Below are 14102 nucleotides of genomic sequence, written 5' to 3' on the forward strand. Positions count from 1 at the left end.
CCTGATGAGGGATCTTGGCTGAATTCCAGCCCTACAGGAACAGGAGCAAGTGTTTCAATTGTTGAGAAATTACTTTAATCATTGTTTTCCATCTCTAAAGTGCCAGTGTACAGCGATGTAGGGAACAATCGGGAATTATGGGCAGAGCCAGGGACAGCCTGGAGAGGAATGACCTCTATGCATTCCTCATTGCTCCATCCATACATCAATCATCCATCCATCCATCCATCATCCATCCATCCATCATCCATCCATCATCCATCCATCCATCCATCATCCATCCATCATCCATCCATCCATCCATCCATCCATCATCCATCCATCATCCATCCATCCATCCATCCATCCATCCATCCATCATCCATCCATCATCCATCCATCCATCCATCCATCCATCCATCCATCATCCATCCATCATCCATCCATCATCCATCCATCCATCCATCCATCCATCCATCCATCATCCATCCATCATCCATCATCCATCCATCATCCATCCATCCATCATCCATCCATCCATCATCCATCAATCCATCCATCATCCATCCATCCATCCATCATCCATCCATCCATCCATCCATCCATCCATCATCCATCCATCCATCCATCCATCCATCCATCATCCATCCATCCATCATCCATCCATCCATCTATCCATCCATCCATCCATCCATCCATCCATCCATCCATCCATCCATCCATCCATCATCCATCCATCATCCATCCATCCATCCATCCATCATCCATCATCCATCCATCCATCCATCCATCCATCCATCCATCCATCCATCATCCATCCATCCATCCATCCATCATCCATCCATCCATCCATCCATCCATCCATCCATCATCCATCCATCCCTCCCCACCCTGGCACAACCCCCTGCCCACCCCATTTCCCCCTCTCTCCATACAGGTGTGTCTGGCTGTTCAGCTCTCCCAGGACACCTGAGGAACCCCTTGTGCCCTTCCCAGGCTGTGTGCAGCCCCCTCCCTGCCCTCTGCTCACCCTTCAGTAGATTTTCTCTGGGAATTCACTGGGAATACGGGCAGTCCCTGCTCTTGGGCACTGCTGTGACATGAAGCCTCCTGTCCCTTCCCAAGCTGTCCCGAGGAGCCGAGCGTGGCTCCATGGGGCTGGCACGGGGCAGGCTGGTGTCCAGAGGGCACAGGGCGGTGGGAACTCCACAGGGAGCTGCCCTGCAGGCAGCGCTGCCGCTCAGGGTGTGCCTGTGGGCCCCTGCCCAGAGCCCTGGCCCACGGCCAGGCCGTGCCCGTTGCGCTCAGGCAGGAGCTGGAAGGTGAAGAACTGGCACTGCTGCCTCTGGCTGCCGCCCTGGCGAGCCGGGCTGAGCAGGGAGCTGCAGTTGCCGCACTCCTGCAGCGAGCACAGCTCCAGCTGCGGCTGGCTGATCCTGCTCACGTAGCCGGGGCTGGGTGATGCTGAGGATAAAGTCCTCTGGCTGCCGCTCAGGAAGCTCCCGCTGTCTTCCAGGGAATCTCTCCTGGCGTGTTCGTAGGAGCAGCGGTTCCAGTTTCTGTAGCTGTAGGGCCACCAGCCCAGCTGCTTGCGCCGGTGGCACTGGCATCTCAGGATCTGGATAAAAGCCCTCTTGAACTCCTTGCTGGAGCAGGGGTAGATGATGGGATTCAAGCAGCTGTTGAAGTAGCCAAGCCAAAAAATCACCTTGAAGATCGTTTCTGGGGGTTTCAGAGCCGAAAACAGGGATCCTGTCCAGGGGAAACAAGCAAAGAATATCTGAGATAAGGGGTTTGTCTGCCTTTAGGAAGGGAACACGCTCAATCTGTGTTTTAAAACTCTTTTGTGCAAGTAGCTTTCAGTGTTGTTCTGGTACTGAAATGTTATTTTTAAAGCTAATAAGGAAATGTTTCCCATCTGAAAGCTAAAGGAGCACATTGCTGATTAAAAGATTAAAAAATAAGAAGCAGTCCTTGTGTTTATAGGTCCACACCTGCTGCAGGAACATCTCCTGATCCCAGGGACAGGGAAGGAACGTTTTCCTCAGGAGGGTTTTGGGTTTGCTGGGCTGAGAAATCAGCTGAGTCAGTGGTGGCTGTCAGGATGCCATGGAGGGGCGGGATGTGATTCTGGGCTCTGTTCCCATCTCCCAGCCACGCAGAGGTCGTGCCTGGGGCCTCAGAGCTATGCAAGAACACTTCCTCTGCTCCTGGGTAACAGCTCTGGGGTGCCAGCACAGCCAGCACAGCGTGTGTGGTGCCAGGGCTGGGCTGCACGCCCTGCACCAAGGCTCCTGTGGCTCCACATCCCAGATTTTATCCTGGCTGAGTTTGGGAATGGTGCCAGCTCTGGCTCTGCCCTGGAGCTGAGGAACTCAGGATCAAATGGAGAGTTTAAAGGGATTTCCTCATGACTGGTGTACTTTAGGATTACAGGACTCCTGTGAGGTGAGCCCCTGTCCCCCAGGGCTGTGCTGCTGGCAATGATCTGCAGGGTTTGGCCAGAGCCTTTTCTGTGCAGCTCCTGCAGCTCCTGCAGCTGCTGCAGCTCCTGCAGATCCTGCAGCTCCTGCAGCTCCTGCAGATCCTGCAGCTCCTGCAGCTCCTGCAGCTCCTGCAGATCCTGCCTCTGTCCTGATGGATGCTGCAGGAATTACAGAGCACAACGTGTCGAACATCAGAGAAAACAAAAAATGCATTTGAAAAATTTCCAGCATACAGCAAATCAATGCAGCTCCCAAAACTGTATCTCCTGAACATCTCAGGTGAGAGATCCAGTGACAATTCCTGTGATTCCATGGAATGAGCCTTTACATTCGTATAAAGGGAAAGCTGATCCAAGTTTATAACTGCAGTCCAGATGAGGAGGATGCTACCAAAACTTCCCCATGCTCAGCTGCAAAACCTTTGCAGGGTTTATTTTGTAGGTGATAATTGCTAATCTCTCCCTTCAGTTTAGGGGAAAGAGAAGCTCTGGCTTTACAAAACAACTACAAAGCACCATAATGTACAAGGAACTTTTTGGAGCTCGTACTGATAAATTTCTTAAATTGTTTCCTGGAATTTCTTTAAAATATAAATAATTTTTAGCTCTCAAAGCCCAGCAAACCTCATGAAGTGGCTCAGGAATCTCTATTTTTTCCTCAGGTGTAAATTTGAATCCACGGTGGTGGATTGAAAGGTCTGCCTTTCTCTGATACTGTAACAGCTGAAAATCTATAGGACATTCCTCTACCAAAGTGAAATATTTTTAGGCAAGTTAAATGTGGGCAGAGAAAATGCTATAAATAAATTAAATAAATAACTAAGGAATTTTACAAGCCAGATGAAATGAGTGAAAGTCTAGAGAGAAGAACTGGGAACCAATGTGGATAAACGAGCTGTGCTTCTTTAATCTGTATCACACATGAACTTACTCCTGAATTTCTCAGTTTCAAAAATTTTCTATTATTGTAACTAAATGCTGATCTTTAATTTTTATTTTTTAAAAAATTAACCAAAATACCTTTTATTTTGCTGTATTAACCTGTCAGGAGAAGACAAGCGTGGGTTTATTTTGATACCTTGATAAAATGCTAAAGCAAAGCCTGCTGGACACACTCGAACTCCAGAGTGATATTTCCTGCTCTAATCTCCAATCCCTCCCCACTGCAGCCTGATAAAGAGGTTAAATATTGCCCTGTGCTGATTTAAATGGCTCTTTAAAATGCCAGGAAAATTTGCATGTGGTTCTCTCTTCAGTGATTTATTCATGGTGGGGTGACCAGAGGGATTTCCTTACTCCAGTGATTGCTCTCCTGGCGTTCCATGTTTAACAGCCTCACTCCAAGGGATGTGTGTTTTCTGCTCACTTTTATTTCTTGGCACTAACCCTGTGATTTATTAATCACAGCACCACGATCTCCCTCTCACTGCACCACTGACATCAACGAGACTTTTGCAAGGAATGGAGCACAGGAAATATTTCAGAAAATCAGCTGGATCTGTTTGGAGGGATCAGTTTTTTGCCCACAGGCCCCAGGATTGATGAAGTTGTTGAGTTTGGAGATACACTGAGCAAGAATCATAAAAAGGAATTAAGAAGTATTTTATTTAGGAAGAACTAATTTAATTTAGGCTCTGACCGATTCTTTATAATGAATGCTTATTACAGAGAAAGTCAGTCAAGTCTCCTCAATGAAATTAGGGAACTGTGGGAAACAATTTGCCATATTAATTCTCCTCAGATATTCTGCAGAATATGGAGGCAGAGCATTAAAATTCAGAGTCCACTGGAGTCAGGCAAGTCCTTGAAACCCTTTGAAAAGGCTCATAAGGACTTCAGTGGACCTGGGAAGAGTCCTTAAAATATCAGTGTGGGCAGCAGGAAAATCTTCTGGAATGGTTTAATTGTTGTACTCTGAGTTCTGAGAGAGGGAAAACAGGAAACTTCACCAACATCAACCCCCATCTCCATCTGTCCCCCAGGAATCAGCTTGTGCAGAAATGAGCACTGCTGTGCAAGGAATCTGCTCTATGATAGAACTTTTCCCTGGGAAAATGATTGATCAGATCTGTGCTGTGACCAGCACGAGACTTTCCAGGCTGGGAACCTCCGTGACTCCTGCAGTGATTCAACTCCTGGAAGCTGCTGATGGCTGAGTTACATCCCCTGTGTGCACAGCCAGTAAAATCCTCCCTGCAGGAGCAATAATTTGCCCCTGAGCAGAGCTGTTGTGAGTTTAGAATGTGCTGAAAGGATGTGGTTGCCTTTTGTTTAAGCTTTCTGCAGCCCTTCGCACCACGGGCTCAGCCAAGCCAGCGTGCCAAGGTTTTAGAGCTAATTGGATTTCTACAGCTCCTGATTTCTTCTCTTCCAGCACCCAGTGTTTGTTTACATTCCCCTGGACTTATTTAATATAGGAAAAAAGCCCCACACAGTAGATGTTTACAAACAGTAGATGATGAAGTGGAGGGGATGGTTATAAAACTAAGGGCTGGTCAAGCTGGGAGGCACTGCAGGCTGCTGGAGAAGAGGATTAGGATAACAGGGAAAACAGCTGGAAAACAGTGAAAAATGATGTAGAGAAACAGGGAGAGCATCCAAAATAAGCAGAATCAAACTCAATAAGGAAAATGAAAGGAAAACTGGCTAAATTATAAGTAACAATTGGTAGCATACAAATCTGATGGGGTTCCAAGTCTGGCAGTTGCCATTCTCCAGTGCAGTGATAGATGCATTATGGATATCCTGGAATCAAGGAGTGTTTTGGTTTAAAGGGACCTTAAAGCCCATCCAGTTTCACTCCCTGCCATGGGCAGGGACACCTTCCACCATCCCAGGTTGCTCAGAGCTCCAAAGTGACCTGGTTGTGAGGAATTTATGTCCCAGGACTGACAACCTGTAGCAGATGCCTTGTATTTCAGATGAACAAATCACTGCAATGAGAACAGCATGAACTTCATTCACAATGACTCAGATTTGAGAGCTTTTGAAATGTTCCAGAAATAGAAACTTATCTGGAGTGGCCAAAATAAAACCAGGACTTCAAGGAGTACAGATAGGTGTGGGGTCTTTTCCTAAACCCCAGAGCTGCTACACCTCCTTGCATTTCCAAGCAATTGCAAGGCACAGCAGCTACATTTGATTTCTGAAGGGACAGTGCTTTGTATTTAAACACAGAGTTACTGCCCTGGGCACCACCTCTCAGCCCAGCCCAGCTCTGTGACTTCCACCACCGAGAGAACTCACTTGTGTTTAAACTCTGCTGCCCTCAGACTAATAGGATAAAACCAAGATCAGTTTTGGTCAGAATCTTGTTCAGTCTCTAAAGCTGACAGTGCATAGGGACACAAACACAGCATTATTGTTGTTATTGTTTAGTCCAAAAGAGTCACAGACTCCAGCAGCTCCTGACTAGACAGCACACGAGCCAAGATTATCCTTCTTTTGCAAAGGATTAGCTGATAAAGGGAGTCTAGGAAAGCTAATCTGAGTCTGCTGACATTTCATTTATTGTCCTTAAATATCTGCAATTACTGAACACGCTCTGGTGTTTTCTCTCCTCCTTGCTTCTGCCTGACAGCTGAGCCAATCTGTCTTGGCCACAGGAAAAGCTCCAGCATGGAGTTGGACACTGCTACAGAGGTGCTGGATGAATTTCCAGTGCAGGTTTTATCTCTTGTCCGCCAGGGATGGATGCTTATTGCGTTCCAGTTCCTAGGGCTCACCTGCAAGCCCATCAAAACAGCTCCAAATCTTGCAGTGGGTCATGCAGGATTGTTTTAGTAAAGATGTAAAGAAAAACCTCCTGGCTCTTTGGTCCTGGCAGTATTTTACCTGAAGACCTCGAGCTCTGCCCCCAGGTGCTTTAGGGCCACCTGGAATTGTGTTGCTTTGCTCAGGGCTGTTCTGTGCCCTCCAGCCTGAGCAGATGCTCAGGTGTTTGCAAACCCCTCTGGGGTAAGGACCTCATCTCCAGCTGCCCTGCTAAAAGCAACATCTGCCCTGACACTCTCCCTTCCCTCCTGCCTTTGATTTCGAGAGCTGGGAGATTTCCTCTCACTGCCCAGTGGCTCAGTCCTGATTTTTTTTCCTTGGATCTCTCTGACACAGAAGCTGCTGCCATCCCTGAAGAGTCAACACTGGCTGATTTCTCTGTATTTTTTTTTTCTGCATTGCTTGGTGTATTTGTTTCTGTGACACTGACCACTGTAGGATTTCCCTTTGCTCCTTTGACAAACAAATCCAAAGCCTTCAGAGGAATTACCCAGGAATTTGTGCAGCTTCCCCTGCTTTGATAACAACTTTGTCCTAAACCCCAGACATCTGCAAGTGGCTGGAAATTGATACCCTTTGCAAAGCAAAGGCTTAAACCAGGGCTTAAGGGAGGTTATTTCAGTAGGAAAATGAATCATCCCAAAATAATCTGGTGCTCCCCACGTGCCAAAACCCTCAGTGCTGCTCAGTGAATGCCCTCAGGATGTTTAATTGTCCAGTTCCTGCTGTCTCCTGCCAGCTGAACTTTGCCAAGGATTGACCTGCCAGATTGCCACATCTCAGGGATTTATCTGAAATCTGTAACTATTAACTCGAGGTGACCAATTGGAGAGAGCTGGACTGGCCAGGGAGAGGAAGAGGAGGCAAATGAGGTGAAGATAAGCCAAGCCTAAAGCCCTGCAGAGAGCAGAGCCTGGTGGCACTGGCAGCACCAGACCTAATGCCTGGAAGGTTTCCCATGGAAACCAAGAGGTTTAATTTGGAATTCTCAGAGGTTGCCCTGATGTAACAAAAATCTACATTCTGCTCTTAAATAACACTTTATTTTAAGAATAATTTTGTGTTGGCTAACCTACAACATGCAGAATATTTGATGTTATTTTTTATTACTTATAGAGAGATTACAAAAGCTTAATCCATAGTGTTGGTCCCACCACGTGTATCTTCATCCTGGGGCTCTTGGCACCTTCTCCCACTGCTGGTTAAGTTCTGAGAGTTTTATTTTTCTTCAGTGGATGGACCCCAGGGTTTGTTGAGCAGAGGGATTTAGGCTCTGAACTGAGCAGTGCATCCTGCTTTGATCTCCACTGGAATTATGCAGCAGGCTGGGGAAGTGCCCTGGTGAAGTGCCTGGTGAATTTTCCCTCTGGGAATGTCTGGGAGGAGACTGGGAATTCTGCTCTGATGTATCAATTTACAGGGGTAAATAATATACAATCCTTCATTTTGTATTCATTTTTTAAACAAAGGTATTGCCATAAAATTGGACACTCCATCATTGAAAGGAGGGAGTTTTAATGAGTGCAGTTCTGCAGGGCTCTAGCCTTTAAATAAAAAGAATCTCTTTTACTCATCATTTATCACCAGTGAATATTTAATGTAGTCCTACTGCCTAAGGAAGAATTTGTATGAAAAGGATGAAAAGAAACATTTATTTTAAAAAAACAAGATATTTACTCCTCAAAGCTGAGTCACTGAATTTATGGCCCAAGAAGTTGTCTCAAAGACACGAATGTCTTTAGTTTATTTTTTATGTTGAATCACAAATAATTTTGAGTGGCAGGGGGACTGTTTGCACAGGCATGGAGCTTTTATAAATGTGCAGCCAGGATGTTCTGCAGCTCCACTGCTGCCTGGAAAGAATATTCAATACAACCAGAACAACCCAGATTTCTCACAGGATTCTCTCTGATCCCAGCTCTGCATCCCCAGGTGCTGAAGCTCAGCTCAGAGCTCCAGAACTGACTGGGGGAAATTCAGTGCTGAGAATTTAATGCAGCTCAGTGCCTGTGCTGGCAAGGCTGGAATTCCAAGCTGCACTGGACACAGAGCTTTCCTTGGGATTTTTGCTTGAAAATATCTCTGGAAGTGTTGCTATAATTTCTTTCCATTTTTCCAAGCAATCTGCCTGCTTTTAGCACCACAGCTGTTCCCAGGGCATCGCTGCCACCTGATGGAGTAACTCTGGGCTGGAATATCAAACGAGGAGCTGAGGAATAAATTGAAATGCCAGACTGGAAGAAGAATAATTTTGCCTGGGAAACTCATGGAACTGCTGAGAATACCAAGGAAACTCTGCTACATCTAAGCAGATTTGTTCCGACCTGGGGCTGCGGTGCTGCAGAAACAACATTTACCAGCTTGGCAAATGTTTTGTGGTTGGATCCACAGCAATCCAGAGCTGCTTTGCCAACACCCTCCTGCAGAGTCATGGAATTACTGAGGGAAACAAGGAGCAGAGAAATAGAAATAGCCACGATGCAGATGTGAGGGTGTGATTTGGGTTACTGGGGCAAACAGAAGGTGTGAGAAGGAGAAGCTGAGGAGGAAGCCTGTCCTTGCAGGGAGGGGAGGTGTCCCAGCTGAACAGCCCAGGAACCAATGGAGAGCTTGGAAAACATCAGCACCTTTTGGATTCTACAGTTTCCCTATCCCAGGAACTGATTTCATACCACTGGGTGCTCTTTAAAGGGTTTTTGATAGCATTTCACTGAATTCTGTGTCTTCAAGACACAAAGCAAAAGATTCCTGCTATGAAGAGTGCAGCTCACAGCTCCTTAGGAATTCTGCAGTTGAGAGCAGCTGCATTGTGCATGTCAGGGAAGGGACTTTTCCCACCTGTCCTAGTGAGCAATGCTTGAGTCATGCCTGACATCCCTAATTGACTCTGCACTGATACACAGAGATAAAAATACAGGGGGTTGGACAGTGCTGGATCATAAATTTAAAAAGAAAAATCAGGGACAAGGAATAAATCCAGCCTATTCCTAGTCATCAGAACAAAGGGAAAATACCCTCAGTGGAAATGCATTTGGATCCAGTATGGGATGCTGTGGATACCCTCTGCCCCCCTGCTTTAGCCAGAGGGTTTCTGACAGGAATGGGATCCAGCAGAATTTATGGCACTGCCAAGAGCTCATCCCTGCAGCTCCTCCTGCCCTCGGCTCTGGGGTGCCAAGGGCCCCACACTGGGGCTGTTGGGGTCACAGCACTGGGCTTGTCCCCAGCTCTGGGTTTGGTCCCCAGCCCTGGGTTTGTCTCAGCCCTGGGTTTGTCCCCAGCCCTGGGTTTGTCCCCAGCTCTGGGTTTGGTCCCCAGCCCTGAGTTTGTCCCCAGCTCTGGGTTTGGTCCCCAGCCCTGGGTTTGTCCCCAGCCCTGGGTTTGTCTCCAGCCCTGGGTTTGTCCCCAGCCCTGGGCTTGTCCCCAGCCCCAGTGCCAGCCCCGGTGCTGTGCTGGAGGCTCCAGCCTGTCACCCACTGCTGTCTTTGCACAATTTATACAGGAGATAAAATCATATCCTGGCAAGCAATAAATTCTCCCTCAGGTGGTTCAGCAGCCACTCACTAAACCTCCCAGAGAGCCCAGGGCATATGAAATAACTTCTCAAAGGGAAAACTGTCACTTTTATGGAAGCTGGTTGGTGTCTCCCTTTGCTCCTGCCCTGTGTCCGTGTTTTTCTGGGCTGCTCCTCATCTGAGCTGGCTGAGGGGTGTCAGTCCTGGCTCCTGCCACCCACACACACGAGCTGCTGTGTTCACAGCTGCTTTTATCCTCCAATAATTCAAAATCAAAGAGGGAATCTGCTTTATCAGGGGATCATCACCTACTGGCTACAAATCTGGTACTGCTACATATGGTGGAAACACATTTCTATCCCCAGCTGGGTGTTTTTGATTGTTTTATATTTATTAACCTCCTTTAAGAGCCAGCACAGGGACTTAAACTTTAGTAGCCAAAGAGAACTTTACTCACTGTTTTCCTTCGGTCTGGAATTTTTCACATCCTTACCATGACCTTTATGCAAGTGTTGAGTCATAAAGATTTTAAAATTCTGTATAATAAGCTAGAGATGACAAAGTTGCCCTGCAGTAGGTGAAGCAGTAAAGATTCTAAATGATATTACACAGAAATTATAGTTTTATAATACTTCACCAGGACCAGGCTGCTGAACTCAGTTTAGTTTTCTACAACAATCTCTAAAAATACTCGCTTACCACTCAATCAGAAATGTTTTGGTTGGGTAACTAAGTAAACACAAATACAGAACATTAATAAAGGCTTTTTCTCCCTTTTCTTTATCCACCTCCTTCCATAATTAGGCTGCCAGATCGTCTCAGAGAAATTAATTTTGGACAGATATTTCTGAGAGCTCAGTAATTGAATATCTTGAGATATTCCCCTTCAGAGGTGCTAATATTAAAAACAATACAAGCACATTTCACACAACTTTAGGGACACTGAGCAATGTGTTAAGACTATGTCAACGCTTGAATAATATTTTAAAGTTGAAAGTGAACAAAGTGGCTGCCAAAAGCTCCCATGGCAGCGTCCCAAACACCTGAATTAAGAACTGCTGACACCAACGAGCACCTTCCTTGGGGGTCTGTGGGATCTCCTTTGGTTTGGGGATTTGATCAGTAATATTTGAACTCAGAACTAGAACTTTCTGGCTTCCCAAAGCTCAGGGGAGTTTTGCCCTTCTCAATTAACTAAATTCATTTCCAGTCTGAGCACCTTAAAATGCCAAAATCCTCCTGTGTTATATCCCAAATCCCCAACACTGCAGTGCTGCAGCTCTTGGTCTCATCTAGGATTTGGGGTAAAGCATTTTGATAATGTTTCTGACACCTAATTCCATTCAAATGAACAACACAAAGGGGATTTAAGACATGAACCCTGGAGGTGTTGTCCCCCTGGGGACTCTGGGTGAGCAGCTTTGTGCAGCTGCACACTGCCCAAAGTTCCAGTGAGACTCTTTGCTGATCAGGAGTTCCCTTCCTTTCATTCCCTTCCTTCCATCTGCTCCCTGCAGCTCTCCCAACAGTATCTCCTTCTCATCCATCTGATTCCTTCCCATGATATTTCTGTAGGATCCACCAAAGCCATCCCGACCCCTGCCCTCGCAGTCCCCCTGCTCCCAACTCACCCAGGGGCAGGACAATGAAGAAGGGGAGCCAGCACAGGATGAACATGCCAACCACAATTCCCAACGTCTTGGCCGCCTTCTTTTCTCTGGAGAATTTTAGAAGTTTGAAAGCTAAGGAGTTCCTGGGATTGTGACCCTTGGATTTGGTGTTGTTTAAGGAGTCCTCGTGCTTGTAATGAATCCGTAAGGTCAGCTCCTTGGAGTTGGACATTTCCTTCATCACCCCGGCTTCCAGGTTCCTGGTAGTCCTTTTGGCCACGATGTAGACCCGGCAGTACATGACGAGGATGACGATTAAAGGGATGTAAAAGGAGCCCAGGGAGGAGAAGAGAGCATAGAAGGGCTCCTCGGTGATCCGGCACTCCCTGTCGTCCTGCGGGGCCGGCTCCTTCCAGCCCAGCAGAGGCCCGATGGAAATCACCATGGACAGGACCCAGACAGCCAGGAGAGCTAAAATCGCCCTTCTCCTGGTGACCAGCGTGGGGTACTGCAGGGAGTAGCGGACCCCGATGTATCTGTCGATGGAAATCGCACACAGGCTCAAAATAGAGGCTGTGCAGCACAGCACATCCACTGCTGCCCAAATGTCACAGAATATCCTCCCCAAAACCCAGTAGCCAAGCACTTCCAGCGTGGCAGAGAACGGCAGGACGGTGAAACTCAGCAGCAGGTCCGCTATGGCCAGGTTAATGATGAAATAGTTCGTGGGGATTCTTAAATGTCTGTTGCAAGCCACTGAGAGAATCACCAGGATATTACCGATGATAGCAAAGAGAATAAAGGCACCGAGGATCAGCCCCACGATGATCGCCCTGCTGGTGGCCAAGGCAGGTGAATCCAGGTTGCTTCCCGTCTCGTTGGAGTTGTTTGCAGAAAAATTGCCGTAATTTAGCGCAGAGCCTTTGAAATATCCCGGTATCGATGTATTGGATTTATCACCAAGGTAGGTATTCATCTTAAAAATCATCCTCCATAGCAAGCTGGGGTTGCGTCCCTGGGCGAGTCAGCTCAAAGTCATCTCCGGACGGGAGAAGTGGCCGCAGAGCCGCGGGCAGCAGGGCAGGAGCGTTCACGGTCCCGGGGAGCCGCAGCCCCAGCGCCGAGAGCCGGGCCGGGCCCGCCGGGGCAGCCGGAACCGGCACCGGCACCGCCGGGAGGCTCCGCTCCGCTCCATCCCCGAGCACCGAGCAGCCAGCACCGAGCGGCAGCGGCACAGAGCCCGCCCGAGCCGGGGGAGCTGCTGTGCTGCTGCCGTGCCTGACACGCGGGGCGGGCTCACACACCGACACCGAGCGCCACGGAGGCGGAGGGACAGAGGGACAGGGGGACAGGGGGACAGGGGGACAGGGGGACAGGGGGACAGGGGGACAGGGGGACAGAGGGACAGAGGGACAGAGGGACAGGGGGACAGAGGGACAGAGGGACAGGGGGACGGGGGGACAGAGGGACAGAGGGACAGGGGGACAGAGGGACAGAGGGAGAGAGAGACAGAGGAACAGGGGGACAGAGGGACAGAGGGACAGGGGGACAGAGGGACAGAGAGACAGAGGGACAGGGGGACAGGGGGACAGGGGGACAGAGGGACAGGGGGACAGAGGGACAGAGGGACAGAGGGACAGAGGGACAGAGGGACAGGGGGATAGAGGGATAGAGAGACAGAGGAAGAGAGAGAGGGACAGAGGACAGAGGGACAGGGGGACAGGGGGACGGGGGGACAGAGGGACAGAGGGACAGAGGGACAGAGGGACAGAGGGACAGAGGGAGAGAGAGACAGAGGAACAGGGGGACAGAGGGACAGAGGGACAGGGGGACAGGGGGACAGAGGGACAGAGGGACAGGGGGACAGAGGGACAGAGGGACAGGGGGACAGAGGGACAGGGGGACAGGGGGACAGGGGGACAGAGGACAGAGGGACAGAGAGACAGAGGGACAGAGGGACAGGGGGACAGAGGGACAGAGGGACAGAGGGACAGACAGAGGGACAGAAGGACAGCGGGACAGAGGGACAGAGGGACAGAGGGATGGCCCCGGGTCCCTGCGGGGCCGGGGGCAGTGGCGGTGCGGGGACAGTGCAGGGACCGTGCGGTGTCTGTCAGTGGGGGTGCTGTGACAGTGCGGTGGCGGTGCGGGGACAGCAGAGGGGACAGCAGTGGGGACAGGAGTGGGGACAGCAGTGGGGACAGCAGAGGAGACAGCAGAGGGGACAGCAGAGGGGACAGCAGTGGGGACAGGAGTGGGAACAGCAGTGGGGACAGCAGAGGGGACAGCAGAGGGGACAGCAGAGGGGACAGCAGAGAGGATAGCAGAGGGGACAGCAGTGGGGACAGCAGTGGGGACAGCAGTGGGGACAGCAGTGGGACAGCACTAGAGGGCAATGCCGGCCAGGTGACACCAGGGGAACATCGCGATCTTAACTCAGCGTTTGCCACAGGAACCTGCAGTGCAAACCTGTAAAAATCTGCATTATCTGAGAAAAAAATTCCTTGGTGGGACGGGGTGAAAAAAGCAGTTTTGGGACAAAATGATCTGTCACCATTTTGCCCGTTAAGGAAATATATTGGAGTTTATTTTGTGAGTCACATATCATTTTAGAGAGTTAATCATCTCCTAAGGACAAATAGCTTGGTTCCAAAAATCCCTGGCTTATTTGTACTCTTCATTATTCAGTATTACTATTCAATATTCAATGATGGCATAAAGTTTGTTTCTAATTAAGAA

At 48.9% G+C, this 14102-nt stretch overlaps 1 protein-coding gene across 1 annotated transcript; it reads right to left on the minus strand.

Annotated features, from left to right (window-relative positions):
* Window positions 1-52: 52 nt before the first annotated feature.
* Window positions 53-12695, minus strand: ADRA1B (adrenoceptor alpha 1B). Its single transcript, XM_023936309.2, has 2 exons — window positions 11385-12695; window positions 53-1731 (listed from the first exon to the last, which is right to left on the minus strand). The coding sequence occupies exons 1-2, from the start codon at window positions 12349-12351 to the stop codon at window positions 1220-1222; spliced, it is 1479 nt and encodes a 492-aa protein (XP_023792077.1). The 5' UTR covers window positions 12352-12695; the 3' UTR covers window positions 53-1219.
* Window positions 12696-14102: the final 1407 nt, after the last annotated feature.

This window comes from Cyanistes caeruleus, chromosome 15, assembly GCF_971803275.1.
Source record: "Cyanistes caeruleus chromosome 15, bCyaCae1.hap1.1, whole genome shotgun sequence".
In the NCBI taxonomy this organism is placed as follows: Eukaryota; Metazoa; Chordata; class Aves; order Passeriformes; family Paridae; genus Cyanistes; species Cyanistes caeruleus.

Bases quoted from the DNA above. Each gene is read 5' to 3' on its own strand.
- ADRA1B (XM_023936309.2), bottom strand. From the start codon at position 12,351: ATGATTTTTAAGATGAATACCTACCTTGGTGATAAATCCAATACATCG. The intron at 1,732-11,384 runs GTGAGTTGGGAG...TCCCCTGGACAG, and splicing joins CTTCATTGTCCTGCCCCTGG to GATCCCTGTTTTCGGCTCTG.